This window comes from Ursus arctos, unplaced genomic scaffold, assembly GCF_023065955.2.
Source record: "Ursus arctos isolate Adak ecotype North America unplaced genomic scaffold, UrsArc2.0 scaffold_1, whole genome shotgun sequence".
Lineage (NCBI taxonomy): Eukaryota > Metazoa > Chordata > Mammalia > Carnivora > Ursidae > Ursus > Ursus arctos.
In genome coordinates, this window is record NW_026622763.1 from 19,482,122 (window position 1) to 19,505,868 (window position 23,747).

Below are 23,747 nucleotides of genomic sequence, written 5' to 3' on the forward strand. Positions count from 1 at the left end.
TTAAAACCCCACAATGCAGGGGTTACAGGGCAGGAGCAATGGAGAGTTACTATTTAATGTTTGGAATGATGAATAAGTTCTGGAGATGGATGGTAGTGATGTTTGCACAACAATGTGAATGTACTGAATATAACTGAACCATAAACTTAAAAATGGTAAAAACGTAAATATTCCTATGTATATTTTACTAACAAAAAACTCCTATAACACTGATAACTAAAAAGGAAAAAATACCTTCCAGTGCTTTCTTACTGCTACTCTAATGAAGAAAAAGACCCCATATAACATGACCCATGCCAAACTCCATTTTGTCTTGAGACTCTCTTCTGTTAGTTCAAAAATATTCATACGACCTGGAATACTTTTAGTTCCTCAAAGGCCTAGCAGTCTCTCTGGCTCTCAGCTTAGCACATAAAATTCCTCTTCCTGGAATGCAAATAGATATCACTTACTCACAGGATGCCCCTTCTGTCCTTTGTGACTTGATAGTTCACTCTGTTAAACTCTGCCGTAACATCCTTTACTTCCCTTTTACGACACTTAGCACAACTGTTATTATCTGGTTAGTGTTTGACTTGAGAATTCAGTGAAGATTGGAACCACATAGGTCTTGCTCTCTAACGCATATCTGATGCTTAATACATGACATGGCAAATAACAGATATCCTTTAAATATTTTTTGAATGAATGGATTAATAATTAATCCATATTCCAGATGTAGTCTAATCAATGAGTGCAGTAGAACCATCCCTTACTCTGAATGTTAATCTGAATAATAACGTCCCAATATTACTTTATTTTTATCAGTTATGACAGACAGTAGACTTCAATTTAGCCTAGGGTTATTCAATATCAGAAGTCTTTTTGAACTAAAGTAGTGATAACAGGTGAGGATTTCTCAAATCCCTTCCACACAAAGCATACCTTCTAAGCATAAGTGCAGGATTTGTCCTATTAATTTTTATCTAATTATTTTTCAAACTTATCTCTGCCATCCAGTATATTCACTATTTCTCTCAGATTTGAGCCATTTGCAAATGGAAAAGACCTGACCTCTATTTAGCCCATGGAAAAGAACATTAAATGTGACAGTGCTGAGGACAAAGTACAGTGCAATTCCATAACAGACATTTCTTGAAGCTGACATGACCTATTAATTAACACTTTTGGAAAATGGCTATAAATACCTTTAATATGTATTATCATTCAGCATTTTCCCCTCTCATAAAAATTTAGACAACTATTTCTCCCAAGAGGTGGAAATGGCATAAAATATCAGCAGTAAAGCAAGTTTAGAAAATTTGATAAATTTACATAAAAATATGCTGAGATATTCTTAACCTTTAAGCATGACATCAGAGAGGGCAAATTTGTCTTCCCACAGTGTGCCTTTTGAAGGTGGCTGCTGATAACAGAATGCTTCACTGAATTATCTGTGTCCTCTTTTTTTGTGCAAAAGAACATCTATTGAAGTTGCCATTGCTGAGGTCTTTCTTACTATCAGGAAACGTGGAAAAAAATGCAATATGAAGTCAAATACTAGGCAAACCATTTAATGTTGCCAGGTAATAAAGTGACAGAGGGGGACTGGGTGATCTGTAAAGTCTTTTCTACATCTAATGTGCAAATGGTTGACAACTGAATGTGCTGCCTTATCCAAATCATATTTGCATTTATAGCATCCTCTAAATATAATGCAGTAGAGTGAATGATGTAAAGGATTGTGCATATGGGATGTTCTGGTTGAGTAATACTTTCTCTGTGTCTCTCAAATCAAACCAGATAAGTAGTTATCTATACCTAGACTTGTCATCTCCAAACCACATTTGTATTAGTATACTACTATTTGTGATCATATATGTATCTAATAAACTTTATAAAGATAAAGTTGTATTTTTGCTCAAGCTTCATTTAACTTAATTTGAATATAGTCATGATATTTCAAATATAAAATATGGGTTAGAACTGAATAACTAACCATAATTTGCTTTCTGCAAAATTATAGTGTGAAAATGACATCTTCACGAAAGCAAAACATTATGGGAAAAATGTAACATTCCAAACTAACTTAAAATGCCAGAAAGTGCCTTGATCTGAATCAGAGTCTGATACCATACTGGTTTCAAGGTAATGAAGAAAAGGAATAACATAAAAATTTTTAAATGGAATCTGGAAGAAAATGACTTTTGAGAAGCATAATAATAATCTTGAAACGGTTTTCTCTAGTAAACAGAAAACAGAACACAATCTCCCAATCATAAAGCATTTCCAAAATATAAACTTTCCTTTGACATAGCATGTGTGTTAATAATCAAGAAAGGGACAGTTACACTTCTGTTGTCACATGAAAAGTCCTAATCAGAAAAGATGGAATGCTTTCTGACCATTTAGGATTTCCCAGTCCCCCAAAGATAAATCCAATTAATAAGTTTGTTTTATGTAAGCAAATTTTTGACATTTATATTCTGCAATAATTGTGACAAAGAGCTTCCTAACAATATGTAGTATCATGTCTATTTTGCATTATATCTTAAAACTTTTTGTTATTATTTTGTATAGAAAGACAATTGACTTTTTTTTTAAAAGATTTTTTATTTATTTATTGGACAGAGATAGAGACAGCCAGTGAGAGAGGGAACACAAGCAGGGGGAGTGGGAGAGGAAGAAGCAGGCTCCTAGCGGAGGAGCCTGATGTGGGGCTCGATCCCATAACGCCGGGATCACACCCTGAGCCGAAGGCAGACGCTTAACCACGGTGCCACCCAGGCGCCCCAGAAAGACAATTGACTTTTTAATAGTAACTTTGTGCTAGGACATCTTAATGAATTCTCTTTTGTTTTGTGCATTTTTGAGCTGATCCCGTCATGTCTTCCAAATAAATAATACCAGCTGCAAATAATGATAATTTTGCCTTTTTGTTCCTAATTTTTACCTTTTTTGGGGGGTAATTAAACTGATTAGTGCTGCCTGCATAAAGTAAACTGTGATGTCAGTGAACACCCTTGCTCCGGATTTAAAGTTTCATATGACACAGTGGCTTTGAGTATAGAACACATACACACATACACCTTAAAATTATTAAAAACCACATATTCATGGACTGGAAGAATTAATCTTGTTATAATGTCCACACTAATCAAAGCAGCCTACAGAATCAATGCAATCCCTATTACAATACTAACGACATTTTTCACAGGACTAGAATAATCCTAAAATTCATATGGAATCAAAAAAGACCTCGAATAGCCAAAGCAATCTTGAAGGAAAAAAAAAAAAGAGAACACAGCCAGAGGTATCACAATACCTGATTTCAAGATATAAGACAAAGACACAGTGTTCATAGAATATGGCACTGGCACAAAAACAAACACATAGATTAATGGAATGGGACAGACATCCCAGAAATGAACCCACACTTACATGGTCAATTAATTTACAACAAAGGGGGCAAGAATATATGATGGGGGTAAAGACAGTTTTTTTAATAAATGGTGATGTGAAAACTGGATAGCTACATATGCAAAAAAAATGAAAGTGGACCACTTTCTTATACCATACACAAAAATAAAATTAAAATGGATTAAAGACCTAAATGTGAGATCTTAAACCATAAAACTCCTAGAAGAAAACATAAGCAGTAATCTTTTAGACATCACCCTTAGCAACATATTTATGGACTGTCTCCTCAGGCAAGGGAAACAAAAGTGAAAATAAACTATTGGACTATACCAAACTAAAAAACTTTTGCAAAGCAAAAGAAAGAAACTATCAACAAAATAAAAGGCAACCTAGAGAATGGGGAAAGATATTTGCAGTGATATATCCAATAAGGGGTTAATATCCAAAATATATTATATATATTATATAATATATATAATATATTAGGACTTACAAAACTGAACATCAAGAAAGCAAACAATGTGATTAAAAAATGGGCAGAGGATCTGAATATACATTTTTCCTAGAAAAAATCAGATAGCCAATACACACATGGAAAGAGGCTCAATCAACACTGCTAATCATTAAGGAAATGCAAATCTGAATGTGCTGCCTTCTCCAAATCATATTTGTATTTACAGCTTCCTCTAAATATAACCCAGTCAGAATGGCTAGTATCAAAAAAAATAACAAATGTTGCCAAGGATGTGGAGAAAAGGAATCCCTTGTGCACTGTTACTGGGAATGTAAACTGGTGCAACCGCTGTGGAAAACAATATGGAGGTTCCTCAAAAAAATTAAGAGAAATACCATTTGATCCAGTAATTCCACTAGTGGGTATTTACCCAAAGAAAACAAAAACACTAATTCAAAATACACATGCACCCCTAGGTTTATAGTAGCATCATTTACAATAGCCAAATTATGGAAGCAGCCCAAGTGTCCATTGATAGACGAATGGATAAAGAAGATGTGGTATATAAATACAAAAAATAAACATCAGCCATAAAAAGGAATGATATCTTGCCATTTAAGACAACACGGATGGACCTAGAGGGTATTACACTAACTGAAGTAAGACAGAGAAAGACAAATACCATACGATTTAACTTATACGTGGAATCTAAAAAACAAAATAAATGAATAAACAAACAAAATACACTATTAAATACAGGGAACAAACTGGTAATTGCCAGAGGGGAGTGGAGGTGGGAAGCTGGATAAAATAGGTGAAGGGGATTAAGAGGTACAATTTTTCAGTTATAGAATAAATAAGACATGGAGGTGAAAAGTACAGTATGTGGAATAAAGTCAATAACATTGTAATAATGTTGCATGGTGACAGATGGTGACTACACTTACTGTGGTGAGCACTGAGAAATGTACAGAATTGTCAAATAACTATGTTGTACACTTGAAATTAATTTATCACTGTATGTTAACTATACTTCAATAATTTAAAAATTATTAAATACTACAAAAGGGTGGATGCTGAATTTTATAAAATTATATCTCAGCATACACAGAAATGATGTAATGAAGTTTTTCTTTTCATTAGCAGCCTGACTATATTAATACATTTTCTAATATTAAACTATACTTGCTGAAGTGAATTCCATTTGCATATGGTTAACATATTACATCTTTTTATGAGTTTCTGGTTTATATTAATATTGAGGCTTTCTACATTTACAATCTTAAGTAAAAAAGGCCCTTGGTTTTTTTTCTGTATGATATTGTCTGATTTTGCTATCAGTGTTAAAATGCCTTCATACAGATAATTTGGAAAGACTCTATCTCTGTGCTCTATAGCCCTTTAAAAAGCATCAAAACACACTAGGGTTATTTTAAAGACTTGTAGAAAGGATAAAGGAAAACATACACACACACATACACATACACAGGGAAAAAGTGTGAGTGACTCATATCACAGACAAAGAGCTGATTACTATAATATATAAAGACTTCCAATATATTGGTAAGAAAAAAAATAGCCAGTAACTTTAGTAGGAAGAAGGGCAAAGAACATAAACAGACAATAAGCAGGAAAAAAGTATAAATGTCTCTTACATGTTTGAAAAAATGCTCAGCTGCATTTAATAACATAAGAAGGCAATAGTCAGAAGACATTGGCAAGATACAATAATTTATATTTGAACAGGTTGGGAAAGTGTGGGGAAAAACAATCTTGCTGCTGGGAATATAAATTAGTATAATGTTGGTGGATGCAGCAGTTTGCAACAATCTTAAAAATATAAAAATACACATGTCCTTTTGTAACAGCAATTCCAATTCTTTGAGTTTATCCTACAGATTTAGTACTGTGTGTGTGACATGAAATATTAAAATAGCTCATAATTATTGAGTGCTCACTGTGTGCCACTGACTCTTCGAGGCCTTTATAAATATTAGCTAATGTAAGTCTCCTAATAACTCTCTGACATAGGAATAATTTTCTCTTTTTACAGCTGAAGACACTAAGGTATGGGGAGGTAAAGTTATTTTCATAAAATGAAATGTGGTAAGTACTGGATATGAATATAAAAGACAGGTGGTCTATCTAGTTTTGCATGCTTTTTGCCAATATAATGTACTGCTTCTCAAAATGTGCAAGGATATTCATTGTGGTATTGTATGCAACAGCTATGTACCACAAACAAGACGTCTATTAGTAGTAGACTAAATTATAGTGCATGCAAACAGTGGAATATACTCAGCATTTAAAAATAAAAACATGTCAAAGCTCTTTTAGGAAAAGATATGGAAGGATCTCTAATACATATTAGGTGAAGAGGGCAAACCGCAGAACAATGTGCCTTTTATTATTATATATGTAGAAATAAAATGAAACAATTTTATACATACATAATCACATATGCTCTTTCATGCATGGAATATCTCCAGAAGGATACACAATAAATTGCCAACACTGGTTACCTGGGAAGGGAAATGGCTGTCTGAGAGACATGAGAGGGATGGGAACTTACTTTTCAATTCTGAACATTGTGCACATTTATCCAGTCAATACAAATAAATAATTTCAAAAATAAAATGGAAGGTAAAAAATTGAAGAAAAAAATGCCATTATCTACTTTCTTTTTTTTAAAGATTTTATTTATTTATTTGACAGAGAGAGAGACAGTGAGAGAGGGAACACAAGCAGAGGGAGTGGGAGAGGGAGAAGTAGGCATCCCGTTGAGCAGGGAGCCTGATGTGGGGCTTGATCCCAGGACCATGGGATGATGACCTGAGCCGAAGGCAGACGCTTAACGACTGAGCCACCCAGGCACCCCATCTACTTCTTTTATTTATTTTATGTATAGGTCTTTCACACAATATTTAATTTTTTTAATTTTAAAAAAAGATTTATTTATTTGAGAGGGAGAGAGAGAGAGAGAGAGCACGAGTCCAGGGGGAGGGGCACAGGGAGAGGGAGATGAAGACTCCCTGCTGAGCAGGGAGCCTGATGTGGGGCTCGATCCCAGGATTCTGAGATCATGACCTGAGCGAAATTAACTGCCTGAGCCACCCAGGCGCCCCACAAGATTTTACTTGAAGAAATTATTCCATGGCTACCACAAGTTTGAAAAGCACTGCAACAAAGAATGACTAATAAAACCTTAATATTCACAGTAAATATGCGAGAATTAAAATTTATAAAAGTAATTTGTCATACCTGATATGTGCATTACAGTATCTTTTGGCATACTCAGTCCATGTTCCAAATTTTTGTGGAAAAAGAGCTTCAATCTGCATGAAAAGCTGTAACAATACAAGTGTTCTCAATATGTTGCAATATTTTCAAGTAAATACTATTATGATAAATCTAGCTTAAAAATAGCAAAGAGTAAAGAAGAAAATCCACCTCTTCTTTCTCAAATCTCCTCCTTTTCTTCCATCCACCCATCTCTGCCATCCTATTCTTCAGTGAATACTGCTATACTTTTCCCTAATATACATTTATATATTTGTGTGCCTACATAGGGATATGTATATATTCTTTTATTCACATGAAGATGATATTATACATATAAAACTCAGATTCTGTCCCCTAAAACATGTCTTAGATATCATTAGAGTACGTACACATCTATTTTTACTTAGTTTTAAAAATTATCTAAGCAAAGGTATAACTCTAATAAAGCACCATTTAAAGGATCATAACACCCATTATTATGTAGAAGTACTGTGAAATATTTAAACAATCTCCTGATCATGGACATATAGGCTGTTTCTAGCTTTTATACAATTATAAAAGTTAATAACTTCAGGTAAGTCTATGTGTGTGTATGGGTGCATATATATATGTAGGTGTAGGTATATGTATCTATGGCTCACCTATCAATCATTTATCTATTTATCCATTCAACCACCCACCCACCCACTCGCCAATCTGTATTTCCATTAGATGAGTCCATAGATATATTTTTAGAAACAAAATAGGTGGGTTTAAGATATATGCTTTTTGAAGTTTGATGGATGTTACTCTGTTTCACTATAAAAAGCAGGTCCCATCAAAAGTATCATGACATCTTTTCATTTTTACAACTTTGATAGGCTGCCCACAGTAGTGTCTCACTGTTATTTTAGGATACCTTTTTAAAAGAGCTGCTTCAGTGAGAAATAATTCATATAACACTTTCATTATTCACACTTTTAAAGTGTACAATTCAGTGGGTCTTAGTATATTCACAGTGCCTCAATCACCACTATCTAATTCTTAAGTATTTTTATCACTACAGACAAGAACCCCATACCCATACTAGTCATTTCGCATTCTCTCTCTCCCTCAATCCTGGCAATCACTGATTGCCTATTTCCATTGATTCTTATTTCCATTACTTCGCTTTTCCGGATATTTCACATAAACAGACTCAAACAATATGTAGCCTCTGTGTCTGACTTCATTCACTTAGCATAATGCTTTCAAGGTACACCCATGTTGTAGAAAGTATCAATATTTCATTCCTTTTTATGGCTGCATTTTCATTATCCATTCATCAGTTATGGACACTGGCTTCTTTCTACTTTTTGGATATTATAAAATAATGCTATTATGAACATGTGTATACAGTTTTTTAACGAACATGTTTTCAGTTTTTTGTGTATAAACTTAAAAATGGAATTGCTACATTTTATGGTAACTGTATTTTTAACTTGCTAAGTAATTGCCAGTGTGTTTTCCAAGAAGTGAAATTTATAGCTGTATATGTCTCTATTAAAAAAAAAAAAAGGTCTCGAATCAATAATCTAACTTCCTACCTTCAGACATTGGGAAAGAAAAGAGTATACAAAACACAAAACAGAGGAATAACATAATGAAGACTAGAATGGAAATAAACAACATAGAGAATGGAAAAATAACAGAAAAAATAATCAATGAAACCAAATATTGGTTTTGGAAAGAAAAAGAAAAATTGACAAAATTTTAGCTTAGGATAACCAAATTAAAAAAAGAGGGAGAAAAGACTCAAGTTACTAAAATCCAAAATAAAAGAGGAGATATTACTATCAACCTCATAGAAACACAAAGGATTATAAGGGAGTATTATGAACAACTGTATGCTAATAACGTAGATACCTTAGATAAAATGGAAAAGTTCCTACAAAGACACAAAGTATCAAACTGACTCAAGAAGGAATACACAATCTGAATAGACATATATAGTCAGTGAAGAGACTGAATGATTAATTTAAAAACTATCCACAAAGAAAAACTCAGGCCCAGACGGCTTCTCCACAAAATTCTACCAAATATTTAAAAAAGAAGTAATACCAATGTTTCACAAACTCCTCTTAAAAACAGAAAAGGAGAGAATACTTCCCACCTCATTCTGTGAAACCAGTATTGCTTTAATACCAAAACCAAAGACATAACAATAAAACTACATATCACTATTTCTTGTGAATATACACACAAAAATGAACAACAAAATAGAGCAAGCTGAATTCAGCAACAAATAAAAAGGATGACATACAGTCAAGAGAGATTTATCATGGACTGTAAGGTTGGTTTAACATCTGAAAATCAATTAACATAATACACCCTATCAATAGCTATTTCCCACACTTGGCTTACTAATCAATAATAAAAATGGCTACTGTATGTTGAGTGCTTACCATGTGCCAGGGCACATACCAAGAAACTTTCAAACTAATATTTCCTTTAATTCTTAAGATCCTACAAGACAAAAAGTACATTTTTTTCTATGACTCAGTGTTCATTAATGGAAAGGGCTTCTACTAGGTTACAATGACCCTTACAGACTCATAAGAATTTCATTCATCATTTCTTCTTCCCAACCCTTTAACTATGCCATACTCTACACAGCTCTTAGAGGGATAAGGCTAAATGGGGGTATCAAACAAATGCTTATTTCTCCATCTAAGTAATTACTCTACCTGATCTGAACGTAAGTTCAGATACATATACCTTCCCAAACACTGATTTTTTTTTAAGATTTATTATTTATTTATTTATTTATTTATTTATTTAATAGGGTGCGAGTAGAGATAGGGGCAGAGGGAGAGGGAGAGAGGGAGAATCTTGAGCAGACTCTATGCTCAGCATGGAGCCCTAAGTGGGGCTCACCTCACGACTCTGAAATCATATGAGCCAAAACCAAAAGTTCGACACTCAACTGACTGAGCCACCCAGGCGCCCCCCAAATATGTATATTGAAGTAAAAGAAAAACAGAAAGAAGTTCTGTAATGCAATTCAAAAGATACAAAATAGATTAAAGTCCAATCCCAAGGAGCTTATAATATCAAACAAACTGGATAAATGAAGACTAAGACCATCTAAGAATCACAAGCACAAATGTGATGAATACTACAAATGTATATTAAATATGAAAATCTTATACTGAATGTAAAAACGATTTTTTAATATACATGTACAGGCACAGGTTAAGGTTCATATGTAAACAGAGAAAACAGTCATAGTAAAAGATATATTTAATCATTAATAGCCATCTAGAAATTCCCAATGATTTTTTTTGGTGAAAGATTTTTTTTTTTAAGTCAAAATTTAAGGATTTTAATACCTCTTCAGGCCTTCCCAAAGCTGGAGTTCCTGTAAGAAGAATGGCTCGTTTGGCTTTCTGTACTATTGGCAATAAAATCGTGCTGCGGGTTGCATTCCTGGACTTCATGTAGTGTGATTCATCCACTATAACTACTTTGAATTTCTGATTATTCAATGCATCTATCAAAGTCTCTGCATCTTTGGTTAAAAGACCATAACCCAGAACTGTCACTTTGCTGGTCGATATTCTCCTAGAAAAGAAAAAATCCATTAATTTGAAAATATTTCAGTAACCAAGTCAATCATAAACAACACAACTCTTTGGGAGAAGGAAAATAAAATAAGGGGAAAAAATAAAAGGGATGGTATTACACTGCTAAAACTCAATTTCTCTTAAGATTTTATAGTTTTCAGGTATGATTACCAGAATCCAAAATTTAAAGTTTTGGTTAACCAAAACCAAATATTTGGTTAAATGGTCTTTGGAAGAGTTTGACATCCACCAAGCCACAATTTACCAGGATAAGGACATTACTCTTTAATATTTCTTTCCAGGCATCTAGAATCACAGATAAAGTGGATGCTCAAATATTAGTTGACTATTCATTAAAGCCTTCCCTCAAAGAGGATAGCAGTATTTTTTTCTTTTCTTTTTTTTTTTTTTAAGATTTTATTTATTTATTTGACAGAGAGAGAGGCAGCCAGCAAGAGAGGGAACACAAACAGGGGAGTGGGAGAGGAAGAAGCAGGCTCCCAGCAGAGCAGGGAGCCCGATGTGGGGCTCAATCCCAGGATCCTGGGATCACACCCTGGGCCGAAGGCAGATGCTTAAAGACTGAGCCACCCAGGTGCCCCCATATTTTCTTTTTCTTTTCTTTCTTTCTTTTTTTTAATAATAATTTTTTATTATATTATGTTAGTCACCATTCAGTACATCTTTAGTTTTTTGATGTAGTGTTCCATGATTCATTATTTGCATATAACACCCAGTGCTCCATGCAATATATGCCCTCCTTAATACCCATCACCTGCCTATCCCAATCCCCCCTCCCCCCCCTCCCCCCGAAGCCCTCAGTTTGTTTCCCAGAGTCCATAGTCTCTCATGGTTCATTCCCCCTTCTGTTTACCTGCCCCCCCCACTTCATTCTTCCCTTCCTTCTCCTACCGATCTTCCTGCTATACAGCAGTATTTTTCAAGCCAGGTGCTATTGGAATTTTGAAGACAATACTTAGCATTGCAGGGCTGTCCAGTGCACTGCAAGGCATTTCATATTCCTGGACTGTCACATTAAAGGCCACCAGAGTGCTTAAAATTGTGACAACAAAAATTCACTGGCTGAGGGGTGAACTGAAGCATGGGAAAGAGGAGAGGAGGATACAACTTAATGCAGACAAACACTGGTCTAAAGACACTGTTCATATTTTGAACTACCTAATTATTCAGACATCTATAGTATTCTTTACCATACTTGTAATGAAATTATTCATATACATATTTATCTCCCTTGCTACCTCATAAAACTGATAAGGACAAAGAATGTGTCTTACTCATCTTTGTATATACAGTGCTAGGCTCCTAATCAGTTTGTAGAATGAAATAAATGGATGAATAAATGTATTAACAATAAAACACATTAATTACTTTTGCATTTTCTGTATCACCAGTAAAAATATACAGGATAGAGTCAATCTTCTGCAGTTCTCTACCCTTTAAGAGAAATGGCAGAACTCCTAAAAAGCACAACACAATTGCATTTAAAAATTTTTTTAAATTTATTTATATTTAAAATTTTAATTTCAGTGTAGTTAACATACAGTGTTGTATTAGTTTCAGGTATACAATATAGTGATTCAACAATTCCATATATCACTCAGTAATCATCAAGGTAAGTGTACTCTTAATTCCTTTCCCCTATCTCATTCATCCACCCCATCTACCTCCCCTCTGATAAGCATCTGTTTGTTCTCTACAGGTAAGTCTGTTTCTTTGTTTGTCTCTTTTTTTTCTCCTTGTTCGTTTGTTTCTTAAATACCACATAAAGTGAGATCATATGATATCTGTCTTTCTCCAATTGACTTATTTCGCTTAGTATTATACTCTATAACACTGCAGGTTGGTGTAAATGGCAAGATTTCATTCTTTTTTATGGCTGAATAATATCCCATTATATATATATATATATATATATATATATATATGTATATACCACATCTTCATCTATTCATCCACCAATGGACACTTGGGCTGATTCCATAATTTGGGTATTGTAAATAATGTTGCAATAAACATAGGAGTGCATATGTACCTTGGAATTAGTGTTTTCATATTCTTAGGGGAAATACCCAGTATGATCATATGGTAGTTCTTTTTTTTTTTTTTTTAATTCAACTTAGTTAACCTATAATATAGTATTGGTTTCAGGAACAGAATTTATCGATCCATAACTTACATACAATACCCACGGCTCATCACAACTAGTGCCCTCTTTAATGCCCATCACCCATTTAGCACATCCTCCCAGCAACCTCCCTTCCCTCAACCCTCAACCCTCAGTTTCTTCTCTATAGTTAAGGGTCTCTTATGGTTTGCTCCCGATTATCATACAGTATTTTTCTTTCTCTGACCAACTTATTTCGCTTACCATAATACATTCTACTTCCATCATATTGTTGCAAACGGAAAGATTTTATTCTTTTAGATTGCCGAGTAATATCCCATTTGTTTATATATACCACATCCTCTTTATCCATTCATCAGTCAATGGACATTTGGGCTCTTTCCATAATTTGGCTATTCTTGATAGTGCTATTTTAAAGTTGGAGTGCATGTGCCCCTTTCAACCAGCATTTTTGTATCCTTTGGATAAATCCCTAGTGCAAATGCTGGGTTGTAGGTAGTTCTGTTAACTTTTTGAGGAACCTCCATACTGTTTTCGCAGAGTGGCTGCACCAGTTTTCATTCCCACCAACAGTGCAAAAGGGTTCCCCTTTCTCTGCATCCTCACCAACATCTGTTGATTCCTGAGTTGTTCATTTAAGCCATTCTGACAGGTGTGAGGTGGTGTCTCATTGTGGTTTTGATTTGTATTTCCCTGATGCTGAGTGATGTTGAGCATTTTTTCATGGGTCTATTACCCATCTGGATGTCTTTGGAAAAGTGTCTATTCATGTCTTCTGCCCAATTCTTAACCAGTTCTTAACTGCCCATTATTTGTTTTTTGGGTATTGAATTTAATAAGTTCTTTACAGATTTTGAATACTACCCCTCAATCTGATATGTCATTTGCAAATATCTTTTTCCATTCCATCAGTGACCTTTTATTTTTGTTGTTTCCTTTGCTGTACAGAACCTTTTATTTTGGGGTGCTGGGGTGGTTCAGTTGGTTAAATGTCTGACTCTTGGTTTTGGCTCAGATCATGATCTCACGGTCTCACAACCATGAGATTATGATTTGAGTTCCAGGACGGACTCTGAGCTCAGTAGGAAGTCTGCTTGAGATTCTCTTGCTCCCTCTTCCTCTGTTCCTCAAGACCACCACCCACCACACGTTCTGTCTCCCTCTCTCTCTAAAATAATAAATATTTAAAAAAAGAAGCTTTTTATCTTGATAATGTCCCAATAGTTCATTTTTCGTTGTGTTTCCATTGCTTCTGAAGACATATCTTATAGAAGTTGCTGCGGCTGAGGTCAAAGAGGTGGCTGCCTGTTTTCTCCTCTAGGGTTTTAATGGTTTCCTGTCTTACACTTAGGACTTTCATCCATTTTGAATTTATTTTTGTGTATGGTGTAAGAAAATGGTCCAGTTTCATTCTTCTGCCCGTTGCTGTTCAGTTTTCCCAACACTATTTGCTGAAGAGACTATATTTTTTCCATTGGATATTCTTTCCTGCTTTGTCAAAGATTAGCTGACCATACAGTTGTGGGTCCATTTCTGGGTTTTCTATTCTGTTCCATTGATCTATGTGTCTGTTTTGTGTCAGTACCATACTGTCTTGATGGACTACAGCTTTGCAATATAGCTTGAAGTTCAGAATTGTGATGCCTCCTGCTTTGCTTCTCTTTTTCAACATTCCTCTGGCTATTCAGGATCTTTTCTGGTTCCACACAAATTTTAAACTGTTTGTTCTATCTCTGTGAAAAATGCTGGTATTATTTTGATAGAAACTGCACTGAATGTGTAGATTGTTTTGGGCAGTATAACCATTTTAACAATATTTGTTCTTCCAATCCATGAACATGAAATGTTTTTCCACTTCTTCATGTCTTCTTCAATTTCTTTCATAAGTGTTCTATAGTTTTCAGCATACACTTTTTTTTTAAAGATTTTATTTATTTATTTGACAGAGAGAGAGACAGCCAGTGAGAGAAGGAACACAGGCAGGGGGAGTGGGAGAGGAAGAAGCAGGCTCCTAGTGGAGGAGCCCGATGTGGGGCTCAATCCCAGGACTCCGGGACCACGCCCTGAGCCGAAGGCAGACGCTTAATGACTGAGCCACCAGGCGCCCCTTCAGCATACACTTCTTTAACCTCTTTGGTTAGATTGCTTCTAGGTATCTTATGGTTATTGCTGCAATTGCAAATGGGATCGATTCCTTGATTTCTTTTTTTGCTGCTTCATTATTAGTGTATGAAAATGCAACAGATTTCTATATATTGATTTTATATCCTGTGAGTTTGCTGAATTAATGTATTAGTATTTGCAATTTTTTGGTGAATCTTTTGGATTTTCTACATAGAGTATCATGTCATCCATAAATAGTAAGAGAATGAAGACTTCCTTGCCAATTTGGATGCCTTTTATTTCTTTTTGTTGTCTGATTGCTGAGGCTAGGACTTCCAGTACTAAACTGAACAACAGTGGTGAGAGCAGATATCTCTTAGGTGTTCCTGACTTTAGGGGTAAAGCTCACAGTTTTTCCCATTGAGGATGACATTACCTGTGGGTCTTTTGTATATGGCCTTTATGATCCTGAGGTATGTTCCTTCTATCCCTACTCTCTTGAGGGTTTTTATCAAGAAATGATGTTGTATATTGTTGAATACTTTTTCTGCTCTTTTGAGAGGACATACAGTACTTATTATTAATATAATCACATTGATTGATTTATGGATATTGAACCACCCCTGCAGCCCAGAAATAAATCACACTTGATTATGGTGAATAAACATTTTAACGTACCGTTGTATTCCAACAGTGCGTATCTTGTTGAGAATTTTTGCATCCATCCTTATTAGGGACACTGGTCTGTAATTCTCCTTTTTAGTGAGGTCTTTGTCTTGTTTTGAGATCAAGGTGATACTGGCCTCATTTAATGAATCTGGAAGCTTTCCCTCCATTTCTATTTTTTGGAACAGCTTCAGAAAAATAGGAATTAATTCTTTAAATGTTCAATAGAATTCCCCAGGGAAGCCATCCAACCCTGGACTCTTGTTCGTTGGGAGATTTTTGATTACTAATTCAATTTCTTTCCTGGTTATAGGTCTGTTCAAATTTTCTATTTCTTCCTGTTTCAGTTTTGGTAGTTTACATGTTTCTAGGAATGTGTCCATTTCTTGAGGATTGTTCAATTTTTTGGCATATAATTGTTCATAATATTCTTTTATAATTGTTTATGTTTCTGAGGTTTGGTTGTGATCTCTCCTCTTTCATTAGTGTTTTTATTTATTTGGGTCCTTTCTCTTTTCTTTTTGATAAATCTGGGTAGGTGTTTCTCAATTTTGTTAATTCTTTCAAAGAACCAGCTTCTAGTTTCACTGATCTGTTCTACTGGTTTTTTAAAAATTTCTGAATCATTTGTTTATGTTCTAATCTTAATTATTTCCCTTCATCTGTTGGTTTTAGGCATTATTTGCTGCTCTTTTTCCAACTCCTTTAGGTGTAAGATTAGGCTGTGTATTTTAGGCTTTTCTTGCTTCTTGAGGAAGATCTGTATTGCTATAGACTTCCCTCATAGGACCACCTTTGCTGGATCCCAAAGGTTTTGGACTGTGGTGTTTTCATTTTCATTTGCTTCCATTTATTTTTTTAATTTCTTCTTTAATTTCCTGCGTAACCCATTCATTCTTTAGTAGGATGTTCTTTAACCTTCATGTATTTGTGGTCTTCCCAAACTTTTTGTGGTTGATAACATTCATAGCATTGTGAACTGAAATATGCATCATATGATCTCAGTTTTGTTGTACCTGTTAAAGCCTGAGTTGTGACCCAGTATGTGATCTATTCTGGAGGATGTTCCACGTTCACTCAAAAAGAATGTGTATTCTGCTGCTTTAAAATGAAATGCTCTAAATATGTCTGTTAAGTCCATGTGGCGCAGTGTGTCATTCAAAGACTTTGTTTACTTGTTGATCTTCTGTTTAGATGATCTGTCTGTTGGTGTGAGTGGGGTGTTAAAGTACCCTATTATTATTGTATTATCAATGAGTTTCTTCAAGTTTGTTGTTAATCGATTTATATAATTGGCTGCTCCCAATTTGGGAGCAAAAATATTTACAATTGTTAGATCTTCTTGTTGGATAGGCCCCTTTATTATGATATAGTATCCTTTTCATCTCTTGTTACAGTCAAGGGTTTAAAATCTAGGTTGTCTAATATAAGTATGGCTACTCCAGCTTTCTTTTTTTTTCCACATTTTTTAAATATAATATGTGAGTCACCATACAGTACCTCATTAATTTTTGATGTAGTGTTTCATGATTCATTGTTTGCGTATAATAGCCAGTGCTCCATGCATTTGATGTCTATTAGTATGATAGATGGTTCTCCATCCCCGCACTTTTCATCTGGAGGTCTATGGGTCTAAAATGAGCCTCTTGTAAGGAGCATATCAATAGGTCTTTTTTTTTTTTTTTAACCACTTTGATACCCTATGTCTTTTGATTGGAGCACTGAGTCCATTTTCAGAGTAGTTATTGAGAGATAGGAATTTAGTGCCATCATATTACCAGTAAAGTTGCTGTTCCTGTGGATTGTCTCTGCTCCTTTCTAGTCTTTACTGCTTTTGGTCTCTCTTTCCTGCTCAAAGGGTCCCCTTTAGTATTTCTTGCAGAGCTGGTTTAGTGTTCACGAACTCCTTTAGTTTTTGCTTGTCTTGGAAACTCTATCTCCTTATACTCTGAATGACAGCCTTGGTCAATAAAGTATTCTCATCTGCATATTTTTCCCATTTAGCAATTTGAATATATCATGACACTCCTTTCTGGCCTGCCAAATTTCTGTGGACAGGTCTGCTGCTACTATCCTTGTAGGTTAAGGACCTTTTGTCCCCAGCTGCTTTCAGAATTCTCTCTTTATATTTGTATTTTGCAAGTTCCACTATGATATATCTTGGTGTTGACCTGTTTTTATTAAGTTTGAGGGGAGCTCTCTGTGCCTCTTAGACTTGAATGCCTGTTTCCTTTCCCAATTAGGGAAGTTCTCAGCTGTAATTTGTTCAAATAAATCTTCTGCCCCTTTTTCCTGCTCTTCTTCTGGGACTCCTATGATACAGATATTATTGTGCTTTGTGGAGTCATTAAGTTCTCTAAGTCTCAATTCATAACCTAATAGTTTTATTTTCCTCTCTTTCATTATTTTCCATAATTCCATAATATCACCCATTCGACCCTCTGCTTCTTCCATCCTCATTTTGATTACATCTAGTTGGTTTTGAATCTCAGTTATGGGGTTTTTTATTTCGGCCTGACTAGTTTTTAGGTGTTTTATCTCTACAGCCAGGGTTTTCTTGGTGTCTTCTATGTTACTTTCATGCCCAGCTAGTTTTCTTATCACTGTTCTAAATTCTCATTCACAGGGGCGCCTGGGTGGCGCAGTCGTTAAGCGTCTGCCTTTGGCTCAAGGTGTGATCCCGGTGTTATGGGATCGAGCCCCACATCAGGCTCCTCCGCTATGAGCCTGCTTCTTCCTCTTGCACTCCCCCTGCCTGTGTTCCCTCCCTATCTTTGTCAAATAAATAAATAAAATCTTAAAAAAAAAAATTCTCATTCACATATATTGCTTATATCTGTTTTGATCAAATCTCTGCTTGTGATTTCTTTTTGATCTTTCTTTTGGGGAGAATTCCTCTATTGTGTCATCTAGGTGTCTGTGTTTTGCATATTATAGAAACTTATTATGTTTCCTGCTCCTGAGAGTAATACTGTTTTAAGACGGGGTCATACCCAATGGAACAGAAAGAGACTCCAGAAATGGACAATCAACTCTATGGTCAACTAATCTTTGACAAATCAGGAAAAAACATCCAATGGAAAAAAGACAGTCTCTTCAACAAGTGGTGCTGGGAATATTGGACAGCTACATATAGAAAAATGAAATGACCATTCCCTTACACCATACACAAAGATAAACTGAAAATGGATGAAAGACCTCCATGTGAGACAGGAATCCATCAAAATCCTAGAGGAGAGCATAGGCAGTAACCTCTTCGACATTCACCACAGCAACTCGGGACTTCATCACAATAAAAAGCTTCTGCACAGCAAAGGAAACAGTCTTTTGTCCTTGGAGAGGCAAAATAACCTCTTCCAACGGTACTGTAGGAAGGGGAGTGATCTCTCCCAGTGAGACCCAGGGGATCCCCTCACTTTGGTGTCTTGTGTGAACCCTATGCACTGCTCTCTCTCCCACTCTCTCCCTCTCTCCCTGACTTAGCTCTGGAGAAAACGGCTCCCTCCCCTTTGTGGCACCTTGGCTTTTTTCTCCCCCAATTCATGGCTTTGAACCTCACATCTGCCACATTCTCTCCCTCCAGTTGTGCAGACTGTTTTCTTAATCCTTAGATCAACTTCCTAGTTGTTCAAATGATCTGATGTTGATCTAGCTGCATTCAAGGAAGGAGGCAAGCTCAGCCTGCCCCTACTATTCCACCATCTTAACTCCACCCTCCCCCCATCAAATGGTATGAGGAACCTCCAAACTGTTTTCTACAGTGGCTTCACCAGTCTATTCCCACCAACAGTGCATGAGTGTTCCTTTTCCCTGACATCCTCACCAACACGTTGTTTCTTGAGCTTTCGAATTTAGTCATTCTGACAGTTGTGAGTTGATAGCTCATTGTGGTTTTAATTTGCATTTCCCTGATGATAGGTGATGTTGAGATTCTTTTCATGTGTCTGTCAAACACCTGGATGTCTTATTTGGAGAAATAGCTGTTCATATCTTCTGCCCATTTTTTCATTGGGTTGTTTGGTTTTGGGGTGTTGAGTTGTAGAAGTTCTTTATATGTTTTGGATTCTATCCCTTGATCACACAGGTCATTTGCAAATGTCTTCCCATTCAGTAGGCTGCCTTTAGATTTACTGATGGTTTCCTTAACTGTGCTGAAGCTTTTTATTTTGATGTAGTCCCAATAGTTTATTTTTGCTTTTGTTTCTGTTGCCTCAGGAAACATATCTAGAAAAAAGTTGCTACAGCTGATTCAGAGAAAATATTGCCTGTGCCCTATTGTAAGATTTTTATGGTTTCAGGTCTCACATTTGATCCTTAACTCATTTGGAGTTTATTTTTGTGTATGATATAAGAAAGTAGTCCAGTTTCAGGGTGCCTGGGTGGTTCAGTCAGTTAAGCATCTCCCTTTAGCGCAGGTCATAATCCTGGGGTCTTGGGATCGAGCCCCATATTGGGCTCCCTGCCCAGGGGGGAGCCTGCTTTCCCTCTGCCTTCTTCTCCCCCTGCTTATGCTCTCCTTCTCTCTCTCTGTCAAATAAATAAATAAAATCTTTAAAAAAATTTTTTAAGAAGAAAGAAAGTAGTCCAGTTTCATTCTTTTGCATGTTGCTGTCCAGTTTTCTCAACATGATTTGTTGAAGAGACTGTCTTTTTCCCCATTGCATATTCTTGCCTCCTTTGTCAAAGACTAACTGACCATATAATTATGGGTTTATTTCTGGGTTTTCTATTCTGCTACACTGATTGTGTGTCACATTGATGTTTGTCAATTTTTGTGCCAGTACCATACTGTTTTGATTACTACAGCTTTGTATTATAACTTGAAGTCTGGAATTATGATGCCTCCAGTTCTGTTTTTTTCTTTTCAAGGTTGCTCTGGCCATTCAGGATCTTTTGTGGTTCCATATAAATTTTAGGATTGTTTATTCCAGTTCTGTTAAAAATGCGGTTAGTATTTTGATAGGGACTGCATTTATTGTGTATATTTGCTTTGGGTAGTAGAGACACTTTAACAATATTTGTTCTTCAAATCCCTAACCAGAGAATGTCTTTCCATTTCTTTGTGTTGTCCTCAATTTCTTTTATCATTGTTTTATAGTTTTCAGAGTACAGGTCTTTCAGCTCTTTGGTTAAATTTATTTCTAGGTATCTTACTATTTTTGGTGCAACTGTAAATGGGATTGTTTTCTTGATTTCTCTTTCTGCTGCTTCATTATTAACGCATAGACATGCAACAGATTTCTGTACATTTTGTATCTTGTGATATTACTGAATTCATTGATCAGTTCTAATAGTTTTACTGGAGTCTTTATGGTTTTATATATAGCATATCATGTCATCTGCAAATAGTGAAAGTTTTACTTCTTCCTTACTGATTTGGATGCCTTTTTCTTGTCTGATTGCTGTGGCTAGGACTTTCTGTACTTTGTTGAATAAAAACAGTGAGAATGAACATCCCTGTCTTGTTCCTGACCTTAGGGAAAAGCTCTCAGTTTTTCCCCATTAAGGATGATGTTAGCTGTGAGTTTTTATATAAAAACTTTATTATATGTTGAGGTATGTTCTCTCTAAACCTACTTAGTTAGGGTTTTTATCAAGTATGAATCTTCTAGTTGTCAAATGCTTCTTCTGCATCTATTAAAATGATCATATGGTTCTTATCTGTTCTCTTAGTGATGTGATATAATGTAACATGTTGATTGATTTATGAATACTAAACCATCCCTGAATCCTGGAAATAAATCTCAATAGATCCTGGTGAATGATTTTAAAAAAATATATTGTTGGATTTGGTTTGCTAATATTTTTTTGAGGATTTTTGCATCTATGTGCATAAGGGATATTGGCCTGTAGTTCTCCTTTTTGGTGGCCTTTTTTCTGGTCTTGGTATCACAGTAATGGTGACCTGATAAAATGATTTGGAATTTTTCCTTACTTTTCTGTTTTCTGAAACAGTTTGAGAAGAATAGGTATTAATACTTCTTTAAATATTTGGGAGGGGGCGTTTGGGTGGCTCAGTGGTTAAGTGTCCAACTCTTGATTTCAGCTTGGGTTGTGGTCTCAGGGTCATGGGATCAAGCCTCGTGTTGGGCTTCACACTGAGGGTCAAGCCTGCTTGGGATTCTTTCTCTCCCTCTCCATCTGCCCCTCTACCGCTCTGCCCCTGGTTTACATGCTCTCTCTCTCTCTCCCTCTAAAATGAGTAAATAAATCTAAAATAAATAAATAAATGAATGTTTGGTAGAATTCTCCTGTGAAGTAATCTGCTCCTGGACTTTTGCTTGAGCTTTTGGATACTGATTCAAATACGTTGCTGGTAACTGGCCCATTCAAATTTTCTATAATCTCTTAAAATCTTTTGTATATCTGTAGTGTTGGTTGTTATTATTTCCTTTTTCATTTCTGATTGTTTTAATTTAAGACCTCTCTCTCTCTCTCTTTTTTAAATTAGTCTTTTGTTTGTTTGTTTTTAAAGTATTATCTCCATTTAATTTTTTTTTCCCAAAGAACAATTTTTTTTCAGTCTTGAAGGTCTTAGTTCCTCACATGGGCTTTGGTGGTGGTTGCACCCATGGGTCTGAATCGGGGTGGGGGTGGTGGTCAGTTCTGTGCTTCACAAGAGCAATTCCTGACTACCTTGCTGTGTATGGTACAACTCACACAGTAATATAGTTTCACATACAGCTTGGGAAGCACATAGGCATTGAAGATACTTGCTTTGGAATGTCTCTGACAGCGGTAGCCTCTACTATGTTTTGAGTAACGAACTTCTTAATGGCCTTGTGCTTGGGTACACAACAGGCATACTTGGTGCAGTGAAGAGCCTGCACGTGGCTGTGGCGTTTTGGGCACAACAATTATTCCTTCTTTTCTTGGTCATCTTGGAAGTGAGGACCCAAGAGAGGATGGATCACTGTGTTTTCATATGTATTTTTCTCTTAGTAATTTTTTATTTCTTCTTTGACTTCTTGGTTGATCCATTCATTATTTAGGAACCTGTTATTTAACCTCCATGTATTTGTGTTCTTTCCAGATTATTTGTTGTGGTTGATTTCTAGTTTCATAGTGTGGTCAGAAAAGAGGCATGGTATGATTTAGATTTTTTTGAATTTGTTGAGACTTGTTTTGTGGCCTAATATGGGATCTAGTCTGGAGAATGTTCCAAGTGTACTTGAAGAGAATGTATATTAAGCTGTTTTAGGATGGAATGTTCTGAGTGTATCTGTTAAATCCATCTGGTCCAGTGTGTCATTCAAAGCCACTGTATCCTTGTTGATCTTCTGTTTGGATGATCTGTTTATTGATGTAACTGAGGTGTTAAAGACCACTACTATTATTGTACTAATATCAAGTAGTTCCTTTATTTTTGTTAATAAATATTTCAAGTATTTGAGTGTTCCCATGTTGTGTGCATAATATTAATAATTGCATGTTTTTCTTAATGTTAACTACATTTTAAGCCCTGGGTAAAACTAGCTAATATAGAGACTTAAAATTTTCTTATTGTAGTCAAACACCAGAAAAGCTTTCAGAAGAAAAGTGTAGAGTGAATATTACTAACTTAGGTATACTGAACCACATACAGAAGACAGGGTTTGAACATCCACTGCGGAACAGTTCAGGCTAAGTGGCATATGCCAAAAAGAGTTACGTGTATTTTAGTGAATACATATTGCCAGATATTGGTATATATCTAAAACTGTTTCTTAAGCACTTGGAAGACACTGGTTAAGTTTTTCTTTCCCTAAGGTGACATCTTCCAGAAAAGTTATAATCTGGGTTGTAGTACTATCTAATAGATACCAAATGTTATCCAAATAAAAATATTCACCTCTATTTAATTGTAGAACAGTATTTCCTAAATAATAAGGAAAACTATATGAACTATATAAAAGACTATAGAAGATATATATTTTAAGAAAATTAAATGTAAACTTTCAGATAAAATATAGCTAACAAAAAGTGGCTATAAAGGCCTCAGTCCATTTTACATTCTCTAAGTCTTATATTTTATGCAATTTTATTGGAGAAGAGGAAATTTATAATTACTGCCAACATTTTATTTTGACCATGCAAATACTGTCCAAATTTCCTTAGGCCCGTAAAAATATAT

General features: G+C 35.4%; 1 protein-coding gene and 1 pseudogene across 2 annotated transcripts in view; both read right to left on the reverse strand.

Moving 5' to 3' along the window:
* ZRANB3 (zinc finger RANBP2-type containing 3) overlaps positions 1-23,747 on the reverse strand; it is a 302,241-nt gene that overhangs the window by 114,953 nt on the left and 163,541 nt on the right. For both annotated transcript variants that reach the window (XR_008960724.1, XM_026510087.4), the window contains exons 5-6: positions 10,486-10,717; positions 7,115-7,200 (exon numbers count right to left, since the gene is read on the reverse strand). Coding sequence is in view for 1 of the 2 variants with exons in the window: in XM_026510087.4 (XP_026365872.2) it covers positions 7,115-7,200; positions 10,486-10,717 (318 nt within the window). In the remaining variant the exon portion in view is untranslated. The remainder of the gene's footprint in view (positions 1-7,114; positions 7,201-10,485; positions 10,718-23,747) is intronic.
* On the reverse strand, positions 18,040-23,444 carry LOC130544442 (40S ribosomal protein S26-like; annotated as a pseudogene).